At 39.3% G+C, this 16,795-nt stretch overlaps 1 protein-coding gene across 3 annotated transcripts in view; it reads left to right on the top strand.

The window, feature by feature from the left end:
• Positions 1-1,005: 1,005 nt before the first annotated feature.
• The window catches only part of LOC129891222 (L-arabinokinase-like), a 44,108-nt gene continuing 28,318 nt past the window's right edge, over positions 1,006-16,795 (top strand). For all 3 annotated transcript variants that reach the window (XM_055966519.1, XM_055966517.1, XM_055966516.1), the window contains exon 1: positions 1,006-1,533. In XM_055966519.1, the coding sequence (XP_055822494.1) occupies positions 1,450-1,533 (84 nt within the window). In that variant the 5' untranslated portion in view covers positions 1,006-1,449. The remainder of the gene's footprint in view (positions 1,534-16,795) is intronic.

Below are 16,795 nucleotides of genomic sequence, written 5' to 3'. Positions count from 1 at the left end.
TCTAGTCCAATACTCTATATTTAAGTTTTGAATTCCTCAAAACTCGTAACCTGTTGTGGGATCTACCAGCGTCGGATCTGATAGCTTTTGGGGGTGGAGTCTCTGTAGAAAAAAGAAAATGGAGAAAAGGAGACGATGATAACATCATTGTCTTAATCTTACCTATTTTTGTCTATAAGTTAAATTTGTCTTCAGTTATACTATAAGGTCAAATATGCCTCTGTCATTATCAAAATATTCAAAAGAATCTCCCAAATCAAACAAACATACTCAATTTCTCCTAATAACTATTCCCCTCTTTTAACCTACTCAACTCACTAAACTAAATAACATATATCAAATTAAATCCAATTATAAACATCCTAATCCATTAAATATGTTGTTTAATCGAGTTCGAGTTCTTCAGATTCTAGTTATGGGTTGTGTTTTCTTCTTCAGAAACTGAATCTGTTTACAGTAATAATGAAGTTAATTCATTTGGATTCCCTTCTTGTTATGATCTAAATCCATTAAAAGTTTCATTTTAACTTCACACCCTGAAAAATTTAACAAAAAACATGCTAATAAAATCTTTAAATTTAATCAGTGAATATAATCGTAGACGAATATTGTCATTCATGAGACCACAAAAATCTCTACAAGAACAAAAACCCAATTTAGTGAGTTGAATCGAAATAGAAAAGAGGAATGAGTTATTTATGGGAAATTGAATATTTTGTTTAATTTGGGACATTTATCCAAAATAGGATTATTTTAGTATATTTTAATAATGACATGGACATATTTAATTCTATAATATAACTAAGAACAAATTTAACTAATAAACGAAAATAGACACATTCTTTTAATCTTTTATATTTGTCACGTAATTAATTCATAGAATTTTGCCTTGCCATTACTGAATATTTAAGGAGAAAAATTAAAATAAAAGTTCAAAAATAAAAATGTTGACCAAAAAATTGAAATATAGCTTGACTTAAAAAGAATGAAAAGAGGCAAAAAGTTGAAGAAAAAGCAAACAAAAATTTAGACATGGAAAAGGCAATAATGGTTGCAACAACCAAATAGAGAGAATCCCACACTCTCCCGCCCTCACTATTCTCGATGCATTTCTGTTCATCATATATCTCCTTTCCGTTTAACTCTCGTTAAATTCCATTTGGATTTTATCGCCCATTATCTAATAATCTAAACAGATTCATACATCAGCATTCTGTTTTATACTGTGTATATAAATATTGAGATCACATATACATTTCCCTCATAAATCTTGTTGGATCTGGTTTTATTTTTCAAGAATTTTTCTGGGTTTTTGTGTTTGCATTGACTTGACCCGTTACAATTTCATTTGGGGTCTCACATATAATAAAAAAGATTACTTTTTTTTGGTGTTTTGTGAGTTGAAATTGTTGAAGGAGAAAAAAAAGAAGAAGAAGGGGTTTTTCAAGAATGGTGGGATCGGAGAAGAAGTCATTTGTCTTTGCTTATTATGTTACTGGTCATGGATTTGGCCATGCCACCCGTGTTGTTGAGGTACTGTTGTTTTTTTGGTCAATTTGTCATGTTTTCCTTTGGTAATAGTTTTGAACTGCAATTGAAATTTTTCTTATCTTTTTCTGGTAATGTGAGTTTTTATCTCTGGGAATTGGGTGTTTGTTTGTTATCCATTGAGCAATATTTTGAGAAAATCTAAGTAGCTCAATTGGTTGGCGCTACCTGAACTTACTTTTAGACTCTGAATGTTCAGAAGGTGTTATTCCCCACCTCCCCTACCCCATTTTTGAAAAGAAATTAAAAGTAAAAAAATTGAGCAATGTGGGAATTAGCAATGATCATAGTGAGTTCAAATTGATTGTTTCAATTTTGTTTCGCGGTGCTGTCTATGTACTGAGTTATGATTTGTGAACTCTTGAGAGATTTTGTTGGGAAAATATTATAAACATGTATGCTTTGGGGGCGCTTATTAGCATAACGTGATCAAATCCATTTTAAGACTAAATTTACCAGAAGATACTGTAAAATTTGATCATGTATGGAAAGTTTGACGATGTTCTAAAATTAGTTGAAGACAAAGTCCCTTTATTATTAGGGAATCTTGGTACAAGTATATGGCCTTGATTAAGAACTTAATTGAACTGTATTTTTTTAACAGAATTTATAACACTTAAATACTGTTCTGAAGCAGAGATGTCCATAAAATTATTTCAGAAATCAGGTAATGTCGTTGGTGTAGTACTTGTTAAGAATCCAAAACTCAAAGGAGGGATACCTAGGCATATATGGAGCTCAAGAATCATTATTAAGAACGCATATCTGGTAATGCAAAACCTAAACTTGAACAAGTGACTGCATCAGAATACACCAGAAGCTACACGTAGATGTCAAATTCAGTTAATTTGCAATTTATTTTGTATTGTTCTTATCCATAGGCGTGGTCTGATTGCCGAAGAGTGAAAGTAACAATTTTGGGAACCAAGGCGAATCATAGTAGAGGCGAAACTAGATTAATTTTTTCCCATTTGCTAAGTCTTGTGAGTTACCCAAAGCGTAAGCCTTGCAAGAGCATAATATTATGTTGAATCTATGAGACACTCGGTAAAATCACATAATGCTTGAAGCTAAAAGCTCTTTAGATTAGAGCGCAGACTTGTTAGGTAATGTAAAAGGTAAAACTGCGTAATTCGTTAGTCTACTTAAGATCTCTCTCTCTCTCTCTTTCTCTCTCTTTCTCTCATGTTCTTTATCTTGCATTATGTGTTATTTAACATGTTTTTTTTTTGAAGCTGATAACTTTGTATATTCCTAAAAATGAACAAAGCAGTACATAGGTTGTACTGAAACTATATTTACAATTGACTCTAAGAAACTGAAGCTTTTCTAACAATCTAGATGGAATTTAGCACATCAAGAATTTCTACAGTTTATCCTGATTAAGACTGTTTCCACCAAAAACAAAAGAGCAAAGTACGATTCAATTTGATCTTCTTAACAGAGTTGCTCCTATTCTCAAATCTCAAAACATCTGCAACTTCTTTCTTTCCAAATTATTTAATACAACAACAACAACAACATACCCAGCGAAATCCCACTAGTAGGGTCTGGGTTGGGTAGGATGTACGCAGACCTTACCACTACCTCATGGAGATAGAGAAGCTGTTTTCGAAAGACCCTCGGCTCAAAAGTCACAGTCCCAAGTAACAGAGAAAAAAACAATACACATAGCATAAAGACACAAAAAACGAATAACAAGAATAATAATGATGGCAAAGTAATGTGATAATCAAAGGCAATAACAAGAACAATAATGATAGCGATGCAAATTTTACAGAACAAGAAGAATAGCAAGAACAATAACGATAGCAAAGTAATGTGATAAAGTGATAATCAAAGGCAGTAACAACACAACTATAAAGTCACACCTAGACCTACGACCACCCTAAACCGGTACACGGCCAGACACCATTCTACCCCTACTATCCTTCTACCCTAATTCGCGACCTCCACTCCTTTCTATCTAAGGTCATGTCCTCGGTGATATGGAGTAGCGCCATATCTTGTCTAATCACCTCTCTCAAATACTTTTTTGGTATAACCCTACCCCTCCGCATGATCCCCAAACCCAACCGTTTGCACCTCCTAACTGGGGCGTCGACATCCCTCCTCTGCACACGCCCAAACCATCTTAGTCTCGCTTCTCTCATCTTGTCTGCCACAGATGCCACTCCCACCTTCTCCCGAATAACCTCATTTCTGATCTTATCACTCCTAGTGTGTCCACACATCTATTTCAGCATTCTCATCTTCGCCACATGCATCTTCTGAACATGGGAGTTCTTTACTGCCAACAACGTTGGTCTAACCACTGTTCTGTAGAACTTACCTTTAAGTTTAGGTGGTACTTTCTTATCACACCGGACTCCAGAGGCAAGCCTCCATTTCATCGACGCTGCCCCAATGCGGTGCGTGACATCATCATCGATGTCCCCACTACTCTGGATGATGGATCCGAGATATTTAAAGCTTTCTGTCTTGGGGATAGGTTGAGTGGCAAGCCTCACTTCCATGCCCTCTTCCTCAATCGCAAAACTAAATTTGCATTCCAAGCATTCTGTTTTGGTCCTGCTCAATATGAACCATTTGAACTCTAGTGTTGTGTCCAAACCTCCAGCCTATCGTTAACTCTATCTCGAGTCTCATCAATCAAAACTGTGTCCTCCGCAAATAACATACATCATGGAACCTCCTCCTAAATAGACCTTGTCAGCTCATTCATCACCAAGGCAAAAAGGAAAGGACTCAACACAGATCCCTGATGTAGTCCTATCTCAACAGAAAAATGCTCTGAGTCACCTCCCACCGTCCTAACCTGAGTCTTGGCTCCAGCATACATGTCCTTTATCGCCCTAATATAGACCATCGAGACACCTTTAGCCTCCAGACACCTCCAGAGAGCATCTCTTGGAACTTTGTCATAAGCCTTTTCAAATCAATGAACACCATATGGAGATCCCTTTTTCTTTGTCTAAATTTTTCCACCAGTCTCCCCATAAGATGAATTGCTTTAGTAGTCGATCGCCCCAGCATGAATCCAAACTGGTTCTATGAGATTGACACTACTCTCCTCACCCTCATCTCTACCACTCTTTCCCAAATCTTCATAGTGTGGCTTAGCAATTTGATACCCTTGTAATTATTACAGTTTTGGATATCACCCTTGTTCTTGTACAATGGAACCATAGTACTCCACCTCCATTCATCGGCCATCTTAGCAGTCTTCAAAATAACATTAAACAACTTAGTCAACCACTCCAAACCTGCCTTGTCAATGCTTTTTCAAAAGTCCACCAAAATCTCATCGGGCCCAGTCGCTCTTCCTTTCCTCATCCTGCTAATAGCACGTCTAACCTCCTCAACCCTAAATCACCTGCAGTACCCAAAGTCTCGAAGACTATGAGAGTATGCCAAATCACCCAGTACAATGTCTCTGTCTCCTTTTTCATTTAAGAGTCTGTGGAAGTAAGCTTGTCACCTTTGCTTGATACAGGTCTCATCCACTAACACTTCACCTTCCTCGTCCTTGATGCACTTTACTAGATCCAGGTCACGGGCTTTTCTCTCTCGTTTTGGCGAGTCTATACAATCTCTTATCCCCACCTTTTTCCCCTAACTCGACATATAAGCGTTCAAAAGCTGCCGTCTTAGCACTGGTGACTGTTGACTTCGCCTTCTTATATATATCTTTAAGCTGACTCTTCTCCTCTTCATCCACGCACTCCAACCACTCCATATAGGCAATCTTCTTGGCTTTCACTTTGCCTTGTACTTCTCCATTCCACCACTAATTTCCTTGACGACCACCAAAGATTCCTCTCGATACCCCTAGAACCTCGGTAGTTGCTTTTCTAATGCAACCAGCTGTTATGTTCCACATGTTCACATCCCCGCTAGTACTCCAAGCCCCTAAAATAGTCAACTTCTCCTTCATCTCCCGAGAAAGGGTGGGAGTTAGGCCCCCCACCTAATCCTCGGTCGGTCATAAAAGGGTCTTCTTTCTCCTAGCCTTCTTAATCTCCAAGTCCATCACCAAAAGCTTATGTTGAGTAGTAATATTTTCACTCGGAATAACCTTGCAATCCTTCAAAGGCCTTTATCACCCTTCTGGAGAAGCAAGTAGTCAATTTGAGTCCTAGCTACCGTGCTACTAAAGGTGACCAATCTATTATCCCTCTTCATAAAGCACGAGTTAGCAATAACCAATTCAAAATCTTTAGCAAACTCCAGAAGGGAAATCCCGCCGCCATTCCTTTCCCCAAAACCAAAGCCTCCATGGGCATTATCAAAACCATCAGGAGTAGTACCAATATGCCTATTGAAATCTCCACCAATGAAAATCTTTTCGGTACTCGGTATACCTCTCACTACCTCATCCAAACCCTCCCAAAAGAGCCTTTTGACTTTTTCATCCAGGCCCACATGGGGTGCATACGCACTAACAACGTTCACAATAAGCCTGCCTATAACTAGCTTAATAAACATCATCCTATCACTAATCCTCTTTACCTCAACCACACACTCCCTAAGATCTGCGTCGACTAGAATACCTACTCCATTCCTATCTCTTGAGCCTCCTGAGTACCATAATTTAAAACCGTCCACATCCCAAGCTTTGGAACCTACCCATCTAGTCTCTTGAACACAGGCTATATTAATTTTTCTTCTCTTAAGACTCTTCATTAGCTCTATGGACTTCCCTGTAAACGTCCCTATGTTCCACGATCCTACTCTCAACTTACAAAAACCCTTCTCCCTCTTACCACTATTTCCCCTCGCCTTCAACCCCAATTGAGAACATGACCCTAGTCCACCATCAGTTACCAAAGACACTAAAACGATAAGAACTACAAAGTGATAAACTGTGAACAAATAGATCCAGAAAATACGAGCAACGAGAAACTAATTGACAATATAGAATGTATAGTAAAGAGACAACACACACTAGCTAATAGACAAATCAAGAACACTAAACACTAAATGAAGAATAAAAGAAACTCTTGCCGGAGAAAAAGAGCTTCGCCGGGAAAATAAAGAAGAAGAAGAAACAAAGAAGAAAAAGTAGACTTCGCCGGAGGAAACCTCGCCGGAAAAATAATTTATATATTGATTTTCTAAAATAGTAACTTCTTTTATTTCTCTTATAACTTTTAGATACTGGTTTATATTGTGAGATTTATTTTGTTCTAGAATGATTTGCTAATTTCTTAATAACTTCATCTATCGGTAGGTAAATACCATTTGAGATCACTTTTCTTATGGCTAAAAATTGTTCCATTGATGGTAGATCATACTGCAGTTTGTTAACTTTCTGGATTGTATTTTCATTTTATGGGTTTTTTTTTATATACTTTTGGAAAAGTCAAAACATTTCATAAACACCAAAACACTGTCTAATATATGTAAAAAATGAGTATATGGCTCACTGCAGTCATCTATGAATTTTCCCAACAATTAGTACACGGTACCATCTCTTTAGATAATAGCTACTAGTGAAACAAAAGATATTATGTACTGCTTGCTATCACTGTTTTGAAACAATTGTATATTTCTTTAAGTCCTCATTATCCAGAAAAGGCATCAGAAATGGAAATGTTTTCCAAGCTATCTCCCTCTTGCTGCCAATCTTTGTAACACCTAGATAATTGAGCATACAAGTGTCCACAACTCCGATGCTATCAGTCACTGCAACAATAGAATATAGTCCTCTTTGGACTCCTTAAACAAAGGGCACCATCTCATAATTCCTCCTTTTTCTTTAATTTTAAGATGGCATCTCACACTACACACCACACAATGTAACCTTTTTCTCTCGGCAACTTATTTTTTTCTATCTATATATCCACAAGTATATTACATCAAAGTGTAGTCCCCCTTCCAAAAGTATTACAATCTAGGAAACCTATTTGCACTTTTTGTTACACATATCTAAAACATCAAAAATATCTTCTGTATGTCCTAACAGTTTTGTTCACACCAAAAGTAATACAAAGCCATGCAATACATCTTAAAATTCTGTAAATTGCTCAGCTTACCCTAAAAATATCTTTGATTTCTTTCTTTCCACACCACAATATATAAGCTGGGACAATTTTCCGTCTCTCCTCCTTTTATTAAGCATCACCAACTCTAATCCAACACTTCAACATTCCTTCTATGTTCCTTGGTTTCACCCAAGTGATTTTCCTCAAACAAATGAATAATCTCCATAGCCATTTACAGTGTAAAAAAAGATGGTTGACTGTCTTTGTTTGTTCTTCACATAGGTAACATCTGGAGTACAATTGGTACTTCCTTTTCTTCATGTTTTCCTGTGTCAGTACTACATCTGTGGTCAACAACCATGTGAAGCAATTGACATTGTATGGAATTTTAGGCTGCCCGTATCATTTTCCAAGGCCACTGCACCATCCTTTTGTTTGAAATGGTGAGATTTCTGCATGCTGAATTTATAGAGAAGACTCCTTTGTTGACTAATTTCCATATTGCAGTATCTTCTTCCCCAGTTAGGTTGTTGAAAGTAGGGATGGACATGGTACAGTATGGTGTGATATTTTAACTTTGGAATAGATCTTTTAGGATCACATTAGGACTTTCTTTGCTTGTAACGTAGGCTCGGGTAGGATACATTTAGGATTAAAGTGACTATTTTGCCCCTCCACGACGCTACTTTGACTTAGCTACTTTTTTTTCAACCCCAAATTGGTGTCATCCCCTTTTTCTTTCTTTATGTACTCTCGGGTGTGGTTTCCGCTTTTGTTCTTTGTTTTTCTACGTGTTTTTATCGTTACAATTTTAATTTTCTGATGTTTTACCCTTGTTCTTTCATTTCCTTAGAGGCCACAACCCAATACTTTTCTTTTTCCTCTCATCACACAGTTCTTTTCAAACCCCAACTTTTCTTCTTTTCTGTATAGTAGCCACCCTCAACTGAGGCTTTTAGCTTGAGTTGAGATGCACATTGTCCTAAGAGGGACCATGGCCAAGATAAAGGTCTACAGTCAAACGGAGAAGGTGAATTGTGTTGTTTCGAAGAAAGGTCTTTTTCAGGCTCAAACTTTTGGTTCAAAGGGTACACTTTCATTTGGTTGGTTATTTTTAAGCGAAGTGACTCATTTTCAACAACGGCCTATGATCCTGTCCTAATCAAGCTATTCAATCATTTCAGTGAGATTAACCAGGCAAGTTCTAGCTTACAGATGCATTCTGCGAACTAGGTAGTTCAGCTCACACACACGACACATATGTTACACTATTCAACACCAATCAACACTGTCATGTTCTAGCTTGCATTTGATTGACAAGTCAATATGTACAATGTCCTATAAAGATCCTAACAAGTCAGTTTTCATAGTTCGGACGCAATCGCGTAGCATTTAAAAAAAATTCAATTGGGAGTCTTTTTTGTTCAGTTCAAAGCATTCATTTTCACAGGCTACTATATACTTTTATAGACTCTTGTATTTACACAAAAACAATCTAAACATTCTAGTTCTACTAGATATTACGCTTGCGAGAAAAGAAACATGGCAACAAATACTTCCTATTGGGAGTCATTTTTGTTCAGTTCAAAGCATTCATTTTCACAGGCTACTATATACTTTTATAGACTCTTGTATTTACACAAAAACAATCTAAACATTCTAGTTCTACTAGATATTACGCTTGCGAGAAAAGAAACATGGCAACAAATACTTCCTATTGGGAGTCATTTTTGTTCAGTTCAAAGCATTCATTTTCACAGGCTACTATATACTTTTATAGACTCTTGTATTTACACAAAAACAATCTAAACATTCCAGTTCTACTAGATATTATGCTTGAGAGAAAAGAAACATGGCAACAAATACTCCCTAGCGGTCAGGATGCCCCACCCCTCATCAAAAAGTTGTGCATTGTCCTCAATGCACGTCAAAGCACTCAAAAGTAAATACAAGGGAGGCGATCATACCTGCGACGCCCTAGCTGTCAGTTGGTGGCTCTATCGTGGCACCAGCAGTGGCCGGTGGACTCAATGATGTGGGCTCACCCGAAGGGTCATCGCCCCGTAGCAGGAGTGAGCGTGTTGGAAGGCACCTCACTAGGAGTGATATCTGGAACATGGGTCTCAATAGTCTTAAGAGGAGAGACTCCACTAGCCGATGCTCCAACCTTTGCAGCTTCAAGCTGCTGTCGCTCTAGCTGTGCTCTTTCTTTGGCTTCCCTTTTAGAAATGCGCAAAGTTTTTCGGGCGCGCTTTTCCTCAGCCCTCTTCTCTTTTGCTGCATCATCGCAGGAGCTGTGTCTATCTCGACGTTTCTTGCCCTTTTTATCGAGCTTGGGTGCTGAAACGGAGCCCTACACATCTAATCGAACGGGCTCAGGAGGTGCAGATAACAGCTGCATCAAGGCATCTATAGCAATAGCAGGAGCAACAGTGGTCGACTTTTCTTGCAATCTATCCAAGTCCTGATGCAAGGCGGCCAACTGTGCCGACATGGACTCGGTCTCCTCAGCACTCAACCTGCCACTCTTCTCTGTTAGGTGGGCTTCAAGGCCATCCACACGACCCTGGACGAGAGAGATCTCCTGCCTGAACTCAGAGCGAAGTTGGGCTGCTTCTTGCTTTATTTGAGCTTGGACTACCCTTGGTAGCCACTCAATAACCTCATCTACTAAGGCCCGTGTCTATCGCTGATGCTGCACCAATCTCTCAAGGAAGGCATATGGTACAGTGATCATAACTGTGGTTGTGGCCTGGTGTTGCCCTCGGGCTGCTCTGTGGCCTCATCTGTCAGAGGAACTGTAGTAGCTCCCTCCAAAGACAGTGTAGGAGGAGGTGGACCTGTGGTCATAGGTACAAGCATGATAGTCGACCCAGCTTGGTCTTATAGAGCGGGTTGTGCATATCTTTAATCAACACCGCATTTGTAGACTTCTTGACCGTGGTGTGGAGACCATAGTACTTGCTCACTGGGACACCCGTAGACTCACACAACTCCCTTATTAGACACGGCAATGGCGCCAAAATTTGATACGCCCAAACTTATACTTCAATTAAGAAGTATAAAGCGGTCGCTGCCAAATATAGAACCCAACTAGGTTGGGATCAAACCCACAGGGAATGTGAGGGAAATAAGTCTACTAGCACTTCAACTCAGTTGTAGTCACTATTTCCAGAAAGTAATATTACATAAATTAAATGGGGTTTTTGTTGTTTAATAAGTAAATGTTCGTAGTAACAGAGAGAAACAGGCTTAAGGTTGTAAATAATATGAAAAGGTAGCTAGGACTATGTTCCCCATGACATGTAACTTAGTAGACGTTTCGTATTAGTGATATCGTATCAATGCGTCGCATGCAAAATTTAGCAAGTTATGTACATCTAAACATCTCTCGATCCTATTAGATGAATTTCATTCTTTACCTTTCGGTCTCCGAATGTGTATCGAACTAACCCTTGCTTTTGACCTCAGAAAACTATCCCTTCCTGGGCTCAAGTTCTTAGACGAAGGTTTTGGACCTCGAATCTCTGTTGTAGTTTTCGTTTCCTAATCACTACCCCTCTCCTAAGCAAGTAATGAATATAGGCGAGTTTTAATGCGTGCACTCGTTAAAAGGAAAACAAAACGAAGAAAACTACAATGCAATGCTAAACACTAAACAACAATCACCTATACGTTTGCCTACTTCGTTCTGTCATGGTTCCCACAACCCTAGTTATGGGATTTAGCTACTTATATTTACAAGAATGAATCAAGAATCAATGTAGAATTCATAAGACAACACTTACGTTTATGAAAAGTAAACCTTGAATCACAAGAACGAACAACGAATCAATAATGAACAAAACATTGGATTGCACGTTTGAATCTTGAAAAGTAGTCGAAGTTATGCTTGTCACAATGTTCACAATACTCAAAAATCAGTAAAATTACGTAACCCATACAATAAAATGAGTTTGGGTATTTATAGAAGTACAAAATCCAATCCTAAACCAACTAGGAAAACTTAAGTCGGCAGAGTTCACGCCAAGGCTTCACAGACCGTATTGATGTTCACGCCCCGTGGTTATGCTCCGTGGTGTCTGACTTAGCTCCACAACTGTGTGGGCCTCTGCTCCTTCACGGGCACTCTTCACACCTCGTGGTCCTCATCACGCCCTGTAATGGGGTCCGTGGTCTTTTTCTTGGGCAATTTCCACTAATCTTCAGCATGGCTTTCACGATCCTTGGCCACGGCCCGTGAAGGGTCTCGTGGAGTTCCACTTAGCAAAATTTCTCCTCAGCTTCAGGTCTCCCTCATATCAACACAATGGCCAGCCACCACGGCCGTATAAGGCATCACGGACCGTGGTGGCACTCGTGGTCCTTACCTGCAACATTTTTCTGAGCGAAAACTCCTCAGAACTAAAAATAATCCCAAAACTCATGTGCGACTTAGTTTTCTACAAAATGAACAAAACGCACATCATATTTACAAAAACATGCTTGAAACTCACTAATTCACCGTTTTGAGCGTCGAAAGTGTCGTAAATACGCGACACATCAATTACCTAAAATTAATTAAGCATAGTCCTATTATGCTTTCACTGTGAAGTCAAAGATGCAAAGCTTAAACTATATTACCTAAATTTAAGGATAGTCCTAATTTTTGACTGTATAATTTGCTGATATATATTTATATTTAATAATCTTAAATATAATATATGGGTTCTATATATTACTATAAAACTTTGGTTTGGTACATGGTATTTATGAAATACCAAAAAATTTAAAGGCATGTCAAATACCATAATATCCATATTGTGGTATAGAAAATTTCGGTTTCGATATGATATTCGGTATACACTATACCATGCCCACCCCTAGTTGAAAGGGGCCAGAGTGTTATAGAGGGCACCTATCCTTACCATTTCCTAGTCATTTAATTTTTCCGGAGGTGAAGGTTCCATCCCTGACCTGTCCACATTTCAGAAACATTGGTCTGTTGCTGAAAGCTTAGTAGGTGTAGATCAGGCAATAGTTTCTTCAAAGGTCTCTAGTCTATCCAATTGTCCTCCTAGAACGACACTTTCAGTCCATTCCCCACCTTAAAATTTATTTAGGGCAGTAGTAATGGCCACAAATTCCTGACTGACCTCCATAGGGGGTGGTCACCATTTTGGTAATCTATTTAGCCTCCATCTCATACTTTGCACTAATGACCTCCTTCCACAACATATTCTCTCTTGTGACACATTTTCATAACCACTTCATCATTAGGCTTCTGTTTTGCATCTTCATATTCTTGATCGCCACTCCTCCTTCCTTCTTAGCTTTTCATAGCCTCTTCCCATTTGATCAGATGAAATTTTCTCGTCTTCATTTCCTTGCCAAAAAGATTCTTCTTAGCATGTCTATTCTCTTGATCACATTGTCAGGGGCTAGGAACACTGACATCATGTATGCAGGCATTGCATCCAGAACACTATTGAGTATTGACCATGATCAATCTACCCTCCAAGGAAAGGTACTAACTCCTCCAATTGGTTAACTTTTTTTCACACTTTTCTATCCCTCCATTCCATATCCTCTTTGATTTGCTTTTGGCTCCCAAAGGCATTCCTAAGTAATTAGTTAGTACTTCCCCTACTCTTCCATCCATAATAGCTGTCAGATTGTCCACCTCTGTCACTTCATTAATAGGGTATATGTAGCTCATACCTCAATTGATATTTAAACCAGAGACAACTTCAAAAATAATGAAAATCACCCTTGGTATCAGCATCTGGTCAGTAGCTGCTCCATAAAAACTAGAGTATCATCTGCAGTATGCAGATGAGTTATCTCCCAGTTGTTTATGGCTCTGTTGTCCACTTGAAATCCCCTGACCCGATCTTTTTCCCTGGCTGTCTGTATAAGTTACTTAGACCTTTCATGGCTAGGATGAAACAACAACAAAACATGCCCAGTGAAATTCCACAAGTGGGGTCTGGGAGGGTAGAATGTATGAAGACCTTACCACTACCTCGTGGAGGTAGAGAGGCTGTTTTCGAAAGACTCTCGGCTCAAGTGCAGCGAATCCTGGTACAATGAAGAAGAAGACAGTGAAGAAACTATAGCAGGTAATAAGGAAACCATGCAAAGTCTACCAGAAGAGAGCAAAAACAACAACAAATAGTGGCATGATCGAAACACAATTAACAGCATACTAGGATAGGTTATTGAAAACAATACCAAACAATGATAAATACCAAAAACAATACTATAACTTGTACAATGGCAAACACCAACCACCCTAAACAAGCCAACACTACACTACCTACTAACCTTCTACACTTATACGTGTCCTCCACACCTTCCTTTCTAAGGTCATGGGAAGGTGTGGTGGACACATATTTGGGGATCATCTTGTCGAAGGTGTGGTGGACACATATTTGGGGATCATCTTGTCTTAGTCCCCTTTGAGAGGATAAAAATCAAAAATCCACAAGGGGTCCTATTTATTAGGAATGAGAACTTTACTGTGCTAATGCAGTATTTCATCCATCTTATCCACTTGGCTCCAAAGCCCATCCTTTGCATCATCAGTATCAAAAAATCCCAGTTCAAGTGATCATAAGCCTTCTAGATATCAAGTTTGCATAGAATTTCAGGTTGTTTGCTTCTTTGTCTGGACTCCACACACTCATTTGCTATCCATACCGCATCCATAATTTGCCTTCCTTTTATGAACGCCTTTTGTTGTCTATCCACTAGGTTGTGGATCATCTTTTTTGGTCTTTTTGCCAAAAGCTTGGCTATAATCTTGTATACTCCTCCTATCAAGCTTATAGGTCTGAAGTCAGTTAGCTCCATAGCTCCCATTTTTTTAGGAATTAATGCTAAAATGTAGCATTGATGCTTCTTTCAAAGACTTCTGCCTTTTGGAAATTCTGAACTGCAGCCACCAGTTCAGGATTGATAGTGTCCCAATACTGACTGAAAAAAGACATAGAAAATCCATCTAGCCCTGGTGCTTTGTCAGCTGCACATGATTTGACGCTCTGCAGAATCTCCTGTTCCTCCATTGGTGCCATTAGCATGTTGTTCTCCTCTGCTCCAATCATAGGGCAATTCCTCATTTTCAGGTGTGGTCTCCAGTCTTCTGCTTCTAAATAAAGCTTTTCATAAAAGGTGAGTATCTCCTCTTGTACCTCTCCATGATTACTCAAAATTTCTCCTCTCACTTTCAACTTTTTTTTTTTTTTTGAATTGGGTCTCCATTGATCATTGATGTGCAAAAGGTTACAATTTGAGTCTGGCATCCCAGACTGTGTACGTGATCATTGAGATGAGACTAAATCATAAGAGCTATCCTAACCAAAAGGACTTTTATACAAGTCTGTTCAAGGGGGTTCATAGATGATGTTAGCAGGTTTAGTTTGACTGTTCCTAAATGAAGGTAAGCTCCATTGGTCCATAATTACAAGGCCCTTCACCTGTACAAGGAGTTCAGAGAAGAGTTGAAAATGTGATCTCCTCCAAGCCATGACTGATAGTGGCCAATTTATCTGCAGGTTTATGGGCTTCTCTGAAGCAACGACTGACTGAGACGTCATGGGTATCAACCATATTCTGAATCTCATTAATATGTTTGCTGATTTTCCATGGTGTTTTCCACTCATTAGTGATGCATTTGGTGAGTAACATGGAGTCTGTTTCCCCTCATATCACACTGTAGCCTTTGGTCACACACCAGTTTAAACCAAACAACATAGCAGCAGCTTCTGCCATGTTGCTAGTGCCCTGACCAAGTTTGATAGCATAAGCAAAAATAGTCTTTCCATTGTTGTCTCTGATTATTCCTCCTCCTCCACATTGGCCATGAATGCAACTTCCATCACTGTTGATTTTTTTTTTTTTTATGGGAACAGACCCTACACGAGGCTCCCACCTCTCGTGCACAGTCAGGGGTTGAGCGTCACCCCCAAGCCTTAACATAAATAACAAAAGAAAAATACAAGGAGGGGGACATAAAACCTTACCTCCGGTCCTATATTGGTTCATAAGTCGGCTAACCTACTAAGGTCGGCTAACCTACTAAGGTCGGCTAACTCATCCCCGGTACAAAAAGGGCTAACTATAACTAGAAAGCAGTAAACCTATGAGAGGACTCCTCCCGGTACAAGTCGACTAAGAAAGCATAAATGAGGGAGACTCTCCCCTTCCATGAGAAAACAAGAAAGTAACCTACACTAGTCCTATTCAACTATGCTACGTATCATATATAGCTAAATTGAAGAAGAACAAGTATACGAAACTTCTATCTCGCATGGGATGAGAAAGTTCTTTTCATCTTTGCCCTTTTTAGTCTTGTCGTACCAAGTAATTCCAGATGAAGTATGCAACTGCATCAGTATCATGATTATCAGCTAAGGAGGATGAAAGGAGAGGAAGTATATGGAGCTATAGTAGCCAGCAGCCTTGGAGTTGTTGTTGAGGAAAATGAGTGAATGAATAGCAGAAAAATGTAGCTTGTAGGTGATGCATCCCTGGCTTGAGCATCTGCTTGGAAGAATAACTGAGTGTTCCTTGCACTTTGCAAGGTTCCAGAGCTGCTGAGGTTGTTCAGGGGCTCTTAGGTACCTGCACACCCACAAGTAAACAAACAAGGAGCTCCAAAAAAAACTTGGATACAAGAAGGCTGCTGCAGGAAGGCCCCTGCTTGAATGGTTGTTGTCTCCCTTTGTTTGAATCTTTGTGGACCTGCACAAGGAAGAAGAAGCCAGCTAGTGAGGGAGCTATGAAGGCTGTTGTGAACTGCAGGGTGAAGTTGTTGAATTCGTTGTTGGAGGCTGCTGTTGGTGCAGGTGCTGCAACAAAAGGCCTGGAGGAGGTTCTTGTCTGAGATCCTGTACAAACCAAATGACCAAGAAATGAAAGGCTCCAAGCTTTCTTAGGAGTGTCACAGCTGCTTAGAATATCATGCTTGTACAAGTTACCAAATCCTGCAAAAGAGAGATAAACAAGAAAGGAGTACAGGTCTGCAATGTGTTGCATCTCTGCAAGTGTAAGGGGGAAGGTGGATGATGAGGCAATGGTGTCCCTGCACAAAAAGCAACCAACAATAGAGAGAGGGGCTGCAACTTTGTAATTGTGTCTCCACTTTGCCAACATTGGTGGCCTGCACTTCTGAGCTGTGCTGGTGCAAGGTTGCACTTGTTTCAGCTCAGTAGAGTTGTGTACCTGCAAGAAAACCAAATAGGATTCCTGCACAATAAGGTAAACCAGGAGACAAATCA

This window comes from Solanum dulcamara, chromosome 6 (assembly GCF_947179165.1).
Source record: "Solanum dulcamara chromosome 6, daSolDulc1.2, whole genome shotgun sequence".
Lineage (NCBI taxonomy): Eukaryota > Viridiplantae > Streptophyta > Magnoliopsida > Solanales > Solanaceae > Solanum > Solanum dulcamara.
The sequence above is the reverse complement of the archived record's forward strand: the minus strand, read 5'-3'. Positions and strand labels throughout refer to the sequence as shown.